Genomic DNA, 14,138 nt, shown 5'->3' on the forward strand with positions numbered 1-14,138 from the left:
ATGCGATATTTAGGGGGTAACCTGTCAGCCGCATCGGGCAGTGTATGCCCAGCCGCGGCCGACAGACATTTCCTTTGTTCCTTCCCATGGAAGGAACAGGGAAATGTCTGCTCCACCGGGGGCGGATCGCAGATGTCGGGCAAATACACTCTGAGAAATCTCAGTGTATGCTGCGGCTGGCAGGCTGCCAGATAAAATGTCTGTCGGTCTGACACACCATTTATCTGTACGTGTATGCCCAGCTTTAAGTGTTGCAATAGAGGGAGAGAGTTGTATGACTCAAAGTACTTGATGTCCACTCCTTTAACAAAAATACAGGTGTACACCTGGTTTAATTCTAATCTGAATGACGCCTATTACCATCCCATTGCTGGGTATTCTAGTCTCCTGTCACTCCTTGGCTTTGAGAGACGCTGACTCCATTCCATAGAAACATAGAATATGACGGCAGTTAAGAACCACTTGGCCCATCTAGTCTGCCCCATTTTTAAACATATTACCTAAACCCTTATTGATCCTTATTTCTTCTGAAGGATATCCTTATGTCTATCCCATGCTTGTTTACATTGCTCTGCTGTCTTAGCCTCTACCACCCCTGATGGGAGGCTATTCCACTTGTCCACTACCCTTTCTGTGAAGTAAGTTTTCCTCAAATTTCCCCTGAACCTACCACCCTCCTGTTTCAGAACATGTCCTCTTGTTCTAATACTTCTCTTTCTTTGAAGAATGTCTCCTTCCTTTACCTTGTTAAAACCCTTTATATATTTGAACGTTTCTATCATGTCCCCCCTTTCTCTTCTCTGCTCTAAACTATACATATTAAGATCTTTTAGTCTTTCCTGGTACGTTCTGTGGTGTAGACCTTGCACCATTTTAGTTGCCCTTCTTTGTACAGTCTCTAATGTATTAATATCCTTCTGGAGATAAGGCCTCCAGAACTGAACACAGTATTCCAGATGAGGACGTACCAATGACCGATACAGTGGTATTATCACTTCTTTCTTTCTGCTACTGATTCCTCTCTCTATGCAACCAAACATCTGACTTGCCTTCCTCATTGTTACAATGTTTGCTTGCCTTTAAGTCACTCCTCTCTGGCTAACTTTTGGCTCTCCGTTTGCAGTTGGAAGGATGGCCTGGCTTTCAACGCCTTGATTCACAGACATCGGCCAGAGCTTATAGAATATGATAAACTGAGAAAGGTAAGAACAAAACCAGTGCTCACAACCTGTTTAAATCCAGTGTTGCTATAAATATTTGTTGACTTACCTTCCCATGTAAATCTTCAGGTTCCCCTAATCTTATGTCACTAATGTCTCCTAGGACGACCCAGTCACCAACTTGAATAATGCCTTTGAAGTGGCCGAGAAGTATCTGGACATCCCCAAGATGTTGGATGCTGAAGGTGAGACTCTTGGCTCGTGATCTTGCAGTAGTCACATGAGCAATTAAAGCGCTGGATTTTTTTTTTTTTTTTCTCTTGTCAATTGAATATTTTTATTGAAGTTTATTGAACACAAAAAATAGTACATAACACAGAAAAGAAACCTAATAAGCAAATAGAGGCGCCTGCAATGCATCCAGGTATAAAAATACTAAAATGCTATTAAATTGTACAGGAAATAAGATCTAAACCAGTACAAAATAAGGTATAGACATAATGGGGGGAATTCAATAGATTTTTGGATCACAGTAATTAATGTGACGGACTGATTCAATTGTTTGGGATGCCCATTAATCGTGCTTGTCCTCAAAAGCAGAGAGTTTATTCACGTAAAGCTGTTAAACCCGCCCAAAGTCTTGGTTAGGGCGCCCAAACTACTGTTTGGTTGCCCAATCCACGAACCTTTCGCACGTTTCTGCTCGCCATCTCTGGAGGGTGAAAACAGAAATGTGTGTGCCGGCGGCTCTCACCCGCGAACGGAACAATGGAATTGCTCCGTTGGGCGCCCAAAAAAACGAAGTATCCCCAATTATTTGAGTAGACCTAAAACATCAACATAGAATAAAAGGCTCAAATACCATACATAAAGCAAATGAGTCTTGAGCGCACGCGGAACACCCAGGGTAGCTTTAGAGAGCAGAAGGGTCCAGAGCAAGGCAGGAAGATTGCCAGAGAGGTCACACTTTATCAACTTTAGCAGGAACTTTTTGCTTGGTTTTAAACAATTGGCTTTTAAATACAGTGTTTAATCACTATAGCACTGATGCCTAGTAATGACTGGAGCCTTGGAATTTGCGTTTAAACTCTGCAATCGCTGGTTCAGTCTTTTATCCATTACTATGTCTTGGGGGCGTCCCAGCATATTAGTTGCTCATGTGACCTTAAGGCTTCCTCTGCATGGAGAGTGAGGGCAGGTGATCATTACCAATATGGCTTCCTCCCATTCCAGGCACTGGCTGTGTAATCTGTAGTGTGTTAGATACATTCCCCATGCCTCATAGTGAACGAAAAAAATGGCATCTGAACCTTTTGTCACATTGCTCTATCCCGTGTCTCACCCTATTTCCTTCATTTCCAGACATTGTCAACACCGCTCGCCCCGATGAGAAGGCTATCATGACATACGTGTCCTCTTTCTACCACGCCTTCTCAGGAGCCCAGAAGGTAGTGTGCGGGGCGGCCGCAGTGCCTCCACCTGTCTCCTCTCCTTTCTGCATGCCTAATTTCCTGCTTCTTTTGCAGATGCGCGGCATGCTGTCACCTCGCTTTGTGTCGGGAAACTTTTTGGTCTGCTTTTATTCAAATCTTCCTCTTAAGTGTTCAGAGGGAGTAGTGAGCCCTGCGGCGGCGGCTATCTCTACTCCCCCCCACTTGTCATTCCTGACACATACTGAGGGCAGAGAGGTGCAGGATCTGAGACAGGAAGCCCCTCATCTGGCTCCTGACCGGCCCTGCACCCTCTCACTCTGCACTTGTCCTTCTCTCTCTTCTCCGCACAGATATTGTGGGCACTCTCAGGCCTGATGAGAAGGCCATAATGACCTACGTTTCCTGCTTCTACCACGCTTTTTCTGGGGCTCAGAAGGTGAGCTTGCTGCTGCTGCTGGCATCTCATACTGGGTGTTTAACCTGTTTCTGTGATCATTGTCTCCGCTTTGTAATACTTATTCAACTCTCCTTGGCTGCTAAATGCCACGTGAAGTAGTTTTTTTTGCTGGAACTGAATGCCTTCCAAGTTTTACTGTCATCTGATGTCTTGTATGGGGTGGTATGATGTTAACCCAGCAGTGGAAGAACCCTGAGATCATAAGCACCTAACACTCGGTGCAGAAGTATCAGCTTTCACTTAAGAGCTGCTCCCACTCTATAGCATTAATGTTCGTGAGGGTTTATAATGGGCTTCCTGCAGCTAGCAGAGATCAGGTGGCTGTAATCTCATTGCTGTTACAATAGAAAGCATCAGACAATTCCCATGTCCGTGTCTTATGCACAAATCGCTGGCCTGAAGAGCACAGGGGCCTATGTATCAAATGAGAGAGAGACAATTGTGTGATATAAATCACAAACCAATCGGCTTCTAACTTACATTTTTATAGGCTGTGTGTGAAAAATGACAGGTAGGAGCTGATTGGTTAATACTTTTTCTCTCACAATTTTATCTCATCGGAGGCGATTCAATTCAACGCGAATTGAATAGCCCCGGGAGGGAGCTCCCGGAGCTATTCAGTTCTGTGCGCTGTGTGGTTGGAGAATGCCGGTTATCGCGCCTTAACAAGGGTGTTTAGGCGCGTTAACCGGCATTCTCTGACCAAAGTGCCGGGCGCGCGGCTGTTAGCGCTGCGCTAAGTAGAAAAACAGCTGCGCGCCCGTCACTTTGGTGGGATTTCTCCTCTCATCCCCAGGGAGGCGCGAGAAAAAATCCTTAGTCCACCCAAACAGCGCATTGAACTGAATAGCTCCGGGAGCTCACTCCCAATAAGCTTTGATACATAGGCCCCACAGACTCGATCATAATGAGCTGCTGAAATCATGCTAGGATGTGGTCTATTTCCATGTAACAATAATTTCACCTGGAAGCAGCTCATATCACACCTATGACTGAAAGCTGTTAAGTAGCATGATGGATGTCACCCGTGTGTAATTCTTGGTATCCAGGTAAAGCCAGGATTTAACATTTAATGGGGACGATTCAATCCATTGCGATGTGAATAGCGCCGGGATGTTGGTCCCAGAGCCATTCAATTCACCACGATGGTAAGATGACAGGAATTCTTCTTGCACTCCCCCGTGGGTGTGAGAAGAAATCAGACTATAGTGCCTGCTGCGAGGCTGTTTGCCGGCTTAGCACGGCGCTAACATCCTCACAGCCGCCACTTTAGTCACAAGAATCTGTATTCTTCCACTAAACGCGCCTCCAACTTAAGTGCTTCTAGGTGGACTTAACTTCGCAGTGAATTCAATAGCTCTGGGACCAACATCCCGCGGCTATTCACATTGCAGTGAATTGAATTGCCCCCAATGTATAGGAAAGTCTACGTATTACTGAGCTGCCTATGCTTGAAATAACTACACAGGTCTGCCATCCTCAGCCACTTCTCAGCAGCAGGCTTCCATGTTAGGTGGTAGGGTCTTCTGTAACATCCTACACCAGGGGCGGGCGGCTCTGCAGGTTTTCCTCATAGGAATGTGCAGTGTGGATTGGTTGAGTCCTACTCAAGGGAGGCGATGTTACATTTGAGTTACTGACATGGACGTTTTAGCTTTTTTGACCTCCATCTGCCCATTAGGACACATACAGATGCTGGAGTTCCAGCTGTCTGTATTAGAGGGGAGGTCATTTGTTGCAGTGCTGCAGTGGAAATGTTTCCATTGTTTGTATCTATAAATGGCAACCGGATGGTTTTTCCTGTGTGATCTTAAGTTTGAGTTGTTAGCGGAATCATTTAGGCCTGCCAGACATTTGGGGGGGGGTGTATGTGCCATCTAACCAGTGTGATCTTCCTTAGGCCGAGACGGCCGCCAACAGGATCTGCAAAGTCCTGGCTGTGAACCAAGAGAACGAGCACCTGATGGAGGATTACGAGAGACTTGCCAGTGATGTAAGTCCTTCATGTTACCTCGCTGACCTTGTCCCAATTGAGATGGGGAAATCTGTTCTGCAACTTTAGCATAAAACGGGTCATTTAAAAAATGATCAACTTAAAGGTAAGGGCAGTACACTAGAAGGCCATTAAACCAGGTTGTGTGGGAGTTTGAGGGTTGACTGCCTTCACCTTGGCCTGCTGTCATTATTCTGCCGTCTAGACCGGACTATGCTCCTAATGCTGTAAAGCAATGCCATCAACCCGATCCTGAGAGGTTCTACAGGGCTAGGGGGATGGGAGTTAGAATGGTAGTAATTAATGGTATCGATCTGATTAGGCTGCACACACATTTCCTCCAGACTCGCTGATTTTGGTTAGCCATTGCTTCGACGGCTAGCCCCCTTCGCACCCAATTGGATCGACCCTAATGTGTCTTTAATGAAGGGCACCTTCAGCACTGATGCTTTATGTAAAGCCTTTATAGATGACAAGTAATGTTCTACAATAGGAATTGTATCATTTCTCAATATTTAGTTTTGGCTCACTATGGAAACTAAGTTTAGAGACCCTTTAACATCATTATTTACATTTAATGATGTGATTTCCCTGTAAAATCTTCATATGGAGACCTGAGGATGTTGCCAGTTATGGAAGAATAAAATAAGTACGTAATGGTTGCCAGAACCTATTGTCTTTATCATTCCTGTCGTAGCCGAAGGTTAAACAGTGGCCAGGTCTAGGTTTTGGCAGCGTTGCCCGATTTGGTGAATTACTTGTTACTGAACGGTTTTCTCCTGCTAGCTCTTGGAGTGGATCCGCCGTACAATCCCATGGCTGGAAGACCGTCAGCCAGAGAAGACCATGCAAGATATGCAGCAGAAACTAGAGGATTTCCGGGATTATCGCCGTGTGCACAAACCCCCAAAGGTCCAGGAGAAGTGTCAGCTGGAGATAAACTTCAACACCTTACAGACCAAGCTGAGGCTCAGTAACCGACCTGCATTCATGCCTTCTGAGGGGAAGATGGTTTCGGTGAGTGTGGAGGGAGGGTGGACACGGATATCGGAAAGTGTCTGGAGCTGGTGTATTTGTGTGTGTGCAAAATCTAGACCATGTACTGTTTTAGTGACGTTCCTTTCCCTTACTCCTTTTAGGACATTAATAATGGTTGGCAGCATTTGGAGCAGAGCGAGAAGGGTTTCGAGGAATGGATGTTGAATGAGATTCGCCGTTTAGAGAGGCTGGACCACTTGGCAGAGAAATTTCGCCAGAAAGCGTCTATACATGAAGCCTGGACTGAAGGTGGGTACTGTAACCTGCCTGCACTCTTTGATAATAGGGAACATTATTAAATGACTGGTGGTAATCTTGGATACAATAAACCCAAGCTTTCTGCAAATATAGAGCATTTCTGCCCACAGCATCTGAGACAAATACAGTTCTACACATATAGGGAGGCGGCCATGGCGATGTTACAGGCTGTTCTGTCATGGCCCTCAGAGTATGGTGTTTCTCTGGAGTATTGGTCTTACTGCATTACATGTTGCTAAAGGGGAGGCTGTGGTGAGATGGTCTCTTCATTAACTTGCATAATTATTCTCCAAAACAGGTAAGGAGGCCATGTTGAAGCAGAAAGACTATGAGACGGCCACCCTGGCAGAAATCAAGGCTCTGATCCGAAAACACGAGGCCTTTGAGAGTGACCTGGCAGCTCACCAGGACAGAGTCGAGCAGATTGCAGCCATAGCGCAGGAGCTGAAGTGAGTTATACAGGGGGTTACAATTTTTAGAGGTTGATGCACATGATTGTATGAACTCGGGAAACCAAGTTTATTCTTAAACTGGTCCTTTTATATTTGTGTAGTTGTAACTATGCCATGATGGTGCTGGGAGATAGCACATGTGCTGTCTCTGCTCCCTGTCATAGGTGTGTGTGTGTGTATATATACACACAGTACTCTCATTGTTCACTTCTTTTCCACACCGTTATTAGAAGACATTCCAAGGCCAGAGTTTCACAACTTCCACGTCTCCGAGCTTGCCATGGATGCAGTGAATGGAGTCTTTCATTTCACTGACACGTGTAGAGGTTTTTTGGAGCGCAGAGAGAGGGCATACACATGGGGCTGAACGAATCATCCCCAGAATATAAAACCACTACTTTGGGCCTGGGGCTGCTAAACTTTTTGTCTAAAAAAAAAATAAAACAATGTTTTTCCCTCTCCCAGTGAGCTTGACTATTATGACTCGCCCAGTGTAAACGCACGTTGCCAAAAGATCTGCGACCAGTGGGATGTTCTGGGCTCCCTGACACACGGCAGACGAGAGGCCTTAGAGGTGAGGACAGAACTGTTCCCGTTTCCCTGCATGGTCTCTTCAAACCTCCACCCCCCCCAGACCCCCATGAGGTGTCTCTCTATAACTCTCACCCCGCATGATTTCTCCACATTGACTTGGCTTTTTGTCTCCAGCAAACTGAGAAGCACTTGGAGGCGATCGACCAGCTCTACCTGGAGTATGCAAAGAGAGCCGCGCCATTTAATAACTGGATGGAGGGGGCCATGGAAGACTTGCAGGACATGTTTATTGTGCACACCATTGAAGAGATTGAGGTAAGGGCTTTTTCTTGTCACCCAACGTTACCGCAAACCTAGTTCATGCTGTATCTAATGGAGAAAACATGGTTATTCTGTCTTTGTGTCGCAGGGACTAATCGCAGCCCATGAGCAGTTCAAGTCCACACTGCCGGACGCAGACCGCGAGCGAGAGGCCATTCTGGACATCCAAAGCCAGGCTCAGAAGATCGCCGATTATAACCACATCAAGCTGACCAGCGGAAACCCCTACACCACTGTCACTCCACAGACCATCAATGCTAAGTGGGATAAGGTAGGTGACTGCCTAGAGCCATTAAACCCTCTTTGCCTGGGCACTGCTCTGCATTCTAATGCATGAAATGCCCTTTGTACCTACCAGGTCCAGCAGCTTGTACCCAAGAGAGACAATGCATTGAAAGGAGAGCAAGATAAGCAGCAGTCCAATGAGAGCTTACGTTTGCAGTTTGCTAACCAAGCAAATGTGGTGGGACCTTGGATTCAGTCAAAGATGGAGGCAAGTTTCAGTCCCTTGTGACTGCAGTAACGGTTCTGTTTATCCGACAAAGAAAACGTTCATTCTTTAACCAGTCAGACCTTATTTGACATTGTGTTTAAAGACCATGACGGGTGGTGTTGGCATGCCGACAGAGCCAGTGCCACCTGGTGTTCAGTATTGGAACGGCTTTTTTTTTTTTTTTTTTTAAATGACAGGAATAATGTTTTTCTTTATAGTCAGGCTGCAGATATCACCTTTTGCCTTAAAAAAAAAAAAAACATCCTAGGCTCACCGATATGAAGGGGGTTTTCTTTCTTTCCGGTACATTGTGATGCTAGTTCTGCAGCCACTATAGTGCATTTGACTGCAGGGCTCTAAATCTGCACATTTTGTAGCTCTGAGATATGTATGGAGCTTCCATTTTTTGGAAGAGTCTACATTTGAACTGAAAATAAAATGGGCTCCCGCGACTGTCCATCTTCACGAAGGACTGCAAACATTTCCCGGTAAAAACGCTGATCATTCTAAAGTATAAATTCCATCCAAAATTTCACTGGGTATACTTCAGTGATGATGCTACCTACCTGGCGCCTGCTAGTCCCTCACTGCCTGCCACAGTGCAGCAATGCCCCTCATCTGGACATCCCATTTATATAAATGGGAAATCCTTAGCGGAGGAAGGGCGTAGACAACACGTCTGAAAGGCCTGACTCCGTAGCATCATTAAATTAATTGGGGGGTGGGGGGGGGGGGGAGAGGGAATGTAAGACCCCAGGTCCATAGCATTAACTACAAGATTGAATTCCCTTTTGGGTCGAATTCTTTAAACGTTTTCCCCTTAAGACATTGTAAAATTTCCGTCCTACTCCCAGTTACGTAGTGTGACTATTCTAACCAGTGGACATGTACTCTTTGTAGACCAAACCATGATTTGAACAGTCTGTAGCCTGTCACATAGGTACCGATGATATGGCCACAAAATGACGCCACAGTGAGACAGGAAAGTCATACTGCCACCTGCAGTCTGATTGGTTAGTAAGCATTTAAAGAACACTTTTTTTAAGAATACAAACTTGTAGTTGGGTTTCACAATTGTGTTTATAGTTACCATATAAAAATGCTGCAACTAAGTATATATTAGGTTCTGTATTTTGTGTTTAGCAGTTTTATGTCTCTTTCTGCAAATACTTATTACTATATTGACTCTTCAGGAGATCGGCAGGATTGCCATTGAAATGCATGGCACTCTGGAGGACCAGATAAGCCATCTGAAGCAGTATGAACAGAGCGTCCTAAGCTACAAGCCCAACATAGACAAACTGGAGCAGCAACACAAACTCATTCAGGAAGCCCTGATCTTCGATAACAAGCACACCAATTACACCATGGAGGTGAGAGAGCACCAGGTTACCCTGTTATGTGTAACTAAGTTATGGACGGTGCGTAATGTACCTTATGGCCTGTCTTCCGCAGCACATCCGTGTTGGTTCAGAACATCTGCTCACCACTATTGCCAGGACCATCAATGAGGTGGAGAACCAGATCTTAACACGTGATGCCAAGGGAATCAGCCAGGAGCAGATGCATGAGTTCAGGGCATCGTTCAACCACTTTGACAAGGTGAGGGGGACACTGTGGACTTTAGGGGGTGAAACGCAGTATGGTTACTGTGATACTGGCTATCATTATAGAGTTACTTGCTGGTTATGCTACAGTCCTTGTATGGTACTTCTGTGGGACGGGTAAACTCATTTGTTCCATAACCTCTTTAATAGATTCCTTCCTCTCTGTCTAATCCCAGAAAACCACCTTCCAGTGTTGTCGGAGTACATCTCCCATTTGTCTCAGGTCTCCCAATCATTATAAGCGTTTCGTAACGTATTGTTTTTTTGTTTCTCTTCCATTGTCCTTGTCTTCCACCCCATTTCACCGCCTGTCCTCCTGCCCCACCGCTTTGTCTTCGGACCCACGTGTTCTTCCCCAACCCACCATGTTCTGCTTGTGACAGGATCACACGGGTGCTCTGGGACCTGAAGAATTCAAAGCTTGTCTCATCAGCCTGGGCTATGATGTGGAAAATGACAGACAGGTACCAAACTACCACGCTAAGCACAAACTAATTCTCACTTTCTCTCTCTCTCTCTTTCTCTCTCTCTTGCTCTCTCGCACTCTCTCCTTTTTTCTGTCTAACTTTCCTTTCGCTGTTTTTCACTCTCGCTCATCTCGTGCCAATGGTTTATTTTTATTATTTTATTCTATTGTTTTATTGATGTACCTTGCATTTTGCTACATCTCACCACCTTCATCCCTTTTTCTTCCCCTATATCTGTCACTTTACTTTCTCCTCTCTCCGACTTTGTCTATTACTGTTTCTTGGAAAAGAAGAGAATATCTTCTCTGGATGCCGATGACTTTCGCGCTCTCCTTATCTCTACCGGATACAGTTTGGTATGCCGCTCACATCTGTGTTCTTCCGTGGTTTCCACCAGTGTGCTCCTGTGCTTTCACCTAGTGTCGCAGCTAGACCTGGGAGCTTCTCACTTCCCTAATCTTTGCTCTCTTTTCCACTTGCGTCATGGCAGGGTGACGCAGAATTTAACCGCATTATGGCCAGCGTCGACCCCAACAATTCTGGTATGGTGACCTTCCAAGCATTCATCGACTTCATGTCCAGAGAGACCACAGACACAGACACCGCTGACCAAGTCATCGCATCTTTCAAGGTCCTCGCTGGAGATAAGGTGAGCGTCACTTTAACCCAGTGAGTAGTGTGGACCCGCAACATGCGGCCATTTCTCTCCCGGACATGACATTGGTAGAGGAGACGTATTTCTGCATTTCCAAATTTTAAGACCTGCCCTTCTCACATATTCTCTTTCAGAATTACATCACAGCAGCAGAGCTGCGTCGGGAGTTACCACCAGACCAGGCAGAGTACTGCATCTCTCGTATGGCACCCTACCACGGCCCTGAGGCAGTGCCCGGAGCACTGGATTACCTGTCCTTTTCTACTGCGCTGTACGGCGAAAGCGACCTGTGAGAGCATGACGGGGGAGAGATTGACACTGCCCTACCACCCTCCATCGGCTACTAATTCCTCTGCTGCAGAAGAGGCGAAGCTCTGGATGGACATGGGGGTGCTGGGCTTACTGGCATCCCTCTGTCGGGGAAAGGGGGAGGGAGGGGGATCACATTAGTTTTCATTCCCTTTGCAAGGAGGGAGGAGAAGGCAGAGCAAAAGCTTTCAGGACCGCTCCTCTCCCCTCTGCAAAGCTATCTATGCAACGGCTAAAGGGCATGGGTGCTTCCGCACACAGCTGGCAACGTAGACTGCGCTTCTGGATAACCCTTTCATATCTTGCACCCTGTACAGTTCCCTTCACAAGCCCCTCTCTCCCTTCCTTTAGGTTATTTATTCCTGGTCCTACAAGCTCCTGTGAGGCATGTGGTCCTTGCCTGCGCAGTACCATTCTATCTTCCCTTGTTTTTCATGGTTTCTCAACGCAACGGCCTCTCGGTGAGGTCATGGCATAGAGGGCTCCGCACTGCAGGCAGGGGAGAGATCCATACAACGGAGGGTGCTTTACCTCACAAACCCCCCCCCCCCCCCCCCCCTGCTGTTTTTCCATGTAATATTTTAAGAGGGATGTGCACACACTCACCAGTGTTTCTGCTGAACAGAAGTTACTGGTAGCAAACATCCTGATCTGTTACAAAAAGGCCAGGGGGGTGAAATCATGCCCATTACACTCATTCACAACCATGTTTTAAGAGTTGAGGTGTTTGTTTATGGGTAACAAACCTTCAAGCAATTCGCTCTACATTCCTGTTGCTTGGTGTGTCTTGTCAGTGAACGGAGCACATTACAATGCATCATTCCATGTCATGTATTGCATAACTTTTCGGTGACTGTCTCCCACTTTTTGGGATGCACCCCCCCCCCCATTTCTTACATCCTATACATTCGCATCATATCATGTTCCTTTATATTTTTCCAGCCCTAGAATGGTTTTTACTATTTTTTTTTTCCTGTGGACCAAAAAAAACAAAAACAAAATTATAATAAAACAAAACTTTAAGAGGGTTACTATTTACTTAATTTAGGGGGATTTATGATATAAATATATATTCAACTAGCAAAACCTATATTTGCCGTTTTTTGTTTTTCTTGTCTTCTAAATGAAAAAAACAAAGAGAAAAAAAAAAAAGGTTGCTGATTATTACGAGGTCTGTAACATTCCTTGTCTCATCTTTTTATACCAGCGGCCCACCGGGAGAAATGTCAGGGGGCAGCGTCTTTCTATCATTCCTGCACCTCTTACAACTCCTTACAGAACAATAAAAGTAATATTTTTAAGATATATGTATGGTGCCATGTGTCCTTTATTCAGATCTAATGTTACTTTTGATTGTAAGAGTGTTTGTCTAACTGAAAGGATTTGTCTGCTTAGATGTCAGGAGTCTTAAGGGGGTAGTTTTAGAAGTGGAGATGTTGCCCATAGCAACCAATCAGATTCCAGCTATTATCTTCTAGGAGGTGATCGATAAATGTGAAGTAGAATCTGATTGGTTACTATGGGCAACATCTCCACTTCCAAAACCCCCACTTTAGTAAATATACCCTCAAGTCTAGAATTTAAAGTGTGTATTCGATGTAAAACAAGTTTTATTGGATTAAACATTTACTATTAACCTGTGTGTGTGTGTGTGTGTGTATATATATATATATGTCAGTCAGTCCGGAAAGTATTCACAGCGCTTCACTTTTTCCACATTTTATGTTACAGCCTTATTCCAAAATGGAATAATTTCATTTTTTGCCTCAAAATTCTACACACAATACCCCATAATGACATTGTGTAAAGTATTTTTGAGATTTTTGCAAATTTAATTAAAAAAAAACTAATAACCTAAGAAATCACATTTACATAAGTATTCACGGCCTTTGCCATGAAGCTAAAAATTTAGCTTAGGTGCATCCTGTTTCCACTGATCATCCTTGAGATGTTCCTACAGCTTAATTGGAGTCCACCTGTGGTATATTCAGTTGAGTGGACATGATTTTGAAAGGTATACACCTGTCTACATAAGGTCCCACACTTGACAGTGCATGTCAGAGCACAGACCAAGCATGAAGCTTTGAAGGTCCCAATGAGCACAGTGGCCACCATCATCCGTAAATGGAAGTTCGGAACCACCAGGACTCTTCCTAGAGTTGGCCGGCCGTCTGAACTGAGCGATCGGGGGAGAAGGGCCCTAGTCAGGGAGGTGACCAAGAACCCGATGGTCACTCTGTCAGAGCTACAGCATTCCTCTGAGGAGAGAGGATAACCTTCCAGAAGTACAACCATCTCTGCAGCAATCCACCAATCAGGCCTGTATATTAGAGTGGCCAGGCGGAAGCCACTCCTTAGTAAAAAGCCCACCTAGAGTTTGCCAAAATGCACCTGAAGAACTCTCTGGTTTGATGAGACAAAGATTGAACTCTTTGGCGTGAATGCCAGGCGTTCCGTTTGGAGCAAACCAGGCACTGCTCATCACCAGGCCAATACCATCCTTACAGTGAAGCATAGTGGTGGCAACATCATGCTGTGGGGATGTTTCTACTTAAGGGTCCACAGTGTTGACCTTTGGGTATAGCTGGATCCACGGGCACCACTCAGTTAAAGCTTTCACTGCTCCCAGGATGCACTTGGGTCCGTCCTCCTCCTATACCCCGCCCCCGAGCCACAGGCACCTCAGTTTTAGTTGGTGCCCGGCCGGAGTCAGAGCAGCCCCATAGCTTTATTTTAAAGAGAAAATGTTTTTTTTCTTTTTTTACACTATTAGAGCGGCAGCATCAGATTGTCCTTTAGGATGTCCACGCTGCCGCTCCTCCCCGCTGGCGCCGCGACGCCAGTACAGATCTGGGGATCGCGGCGGGACCCCAGAGTCTGTACTGGCCGGGCTCTGGGGACTCCCATGACTGCTGCCGGAAGCGACGGGGATCAGGTAAGCCGCGGGTCGCCGCGGATACT

At 45.7% G+C, this 14,138-nt stretch overlaps 1 protein-coding gene across 2 annotated transcripts in view; it reads left to right on the top strand.

The window, feature by feature from the left end:
• The window catches only part of ACTN4 (actinin alpha 4), a 40,188-nt gene extending 27,706 nt beyond the window's left edge, over positions 1-12,482 (top strand). The window contains exons 6-21 of one of the 2 annotated variants that reach the window (XM_088477032.1): positions 1,124-1,202; positions 1,324-1,405; positions 2,944-3,029; positions 4,951-5,043; positions 5,830-6,060; positions 6,183-6,330; positions 6,638-6,788; positions 7,257-7,365; positions 7,500-7,640; positions 7,735-7,917; positions 8,005-8,139; positions 9,333-9,512; positions 9,595-9,741; positions 10,130-10,210; positions 10,704-10,862; positions 11,003-12,482. In XM_088477032.1, the coding sequence (XP_088333158.1) occupies positions 1,124-1,202; positions 1,324-1,405; positions 2,944-3,029; positions 4,951-5,043; positions 5,830-6,060; positions 6,183-6,330; positions 6,638-6,788; positions 7,257-7,365; positions 7,500-7,640; positions 7,735-7,917; positions 8,005-8,139; positions 9,333-9,512; positions 9,595-9,741; positions 10,130-10,210; positions 10,704-10,862; positions 11,003-11,161 (2,164 nt within the window). In that variant the 3' untranslated portion in view covers positions 11,162-12,482. Of the gene's footprint in view, positions 1-1,123; positions 1,203-1,323; positions 1,406-2,522; positions 2,609-2,943; positions 3,030-4,950; positions 5,044-5,829; positions 6,061-6,182; positions 6,331-6,637; positions 6,789-7,256; positions 7,366-7,499; positions 7,641-7,734; positions 7,918-8,004; positions 8,140-9,332; positions 9,513-9,594; positions 9,742-10,129; positions 10,211-10,703; positions 10,863-11,002 lie in introns of both variants that reach the window. The other variant, XM_088477031.1, reaches the window with a different exon arrangement.
• Positions 12,483-14,138: the final 1,656 nt, after the last annotated feature.

This window comes from Taudactylus pleione, unplaced genomic scaffold (assembly GCF_031769625.1).
Source record: "Taudactylus pleione unplaced genomic scaffold, aTauple2 ptg000199l, whole genome shotgun sequence".
In the NCBI taxonomy this organism is placed as follows: Eukaryota; Metazoa; Chordata; class Amphibia; order Anura; family Myobatrachidae; genus Taudactylus; species Taudactylus pleione.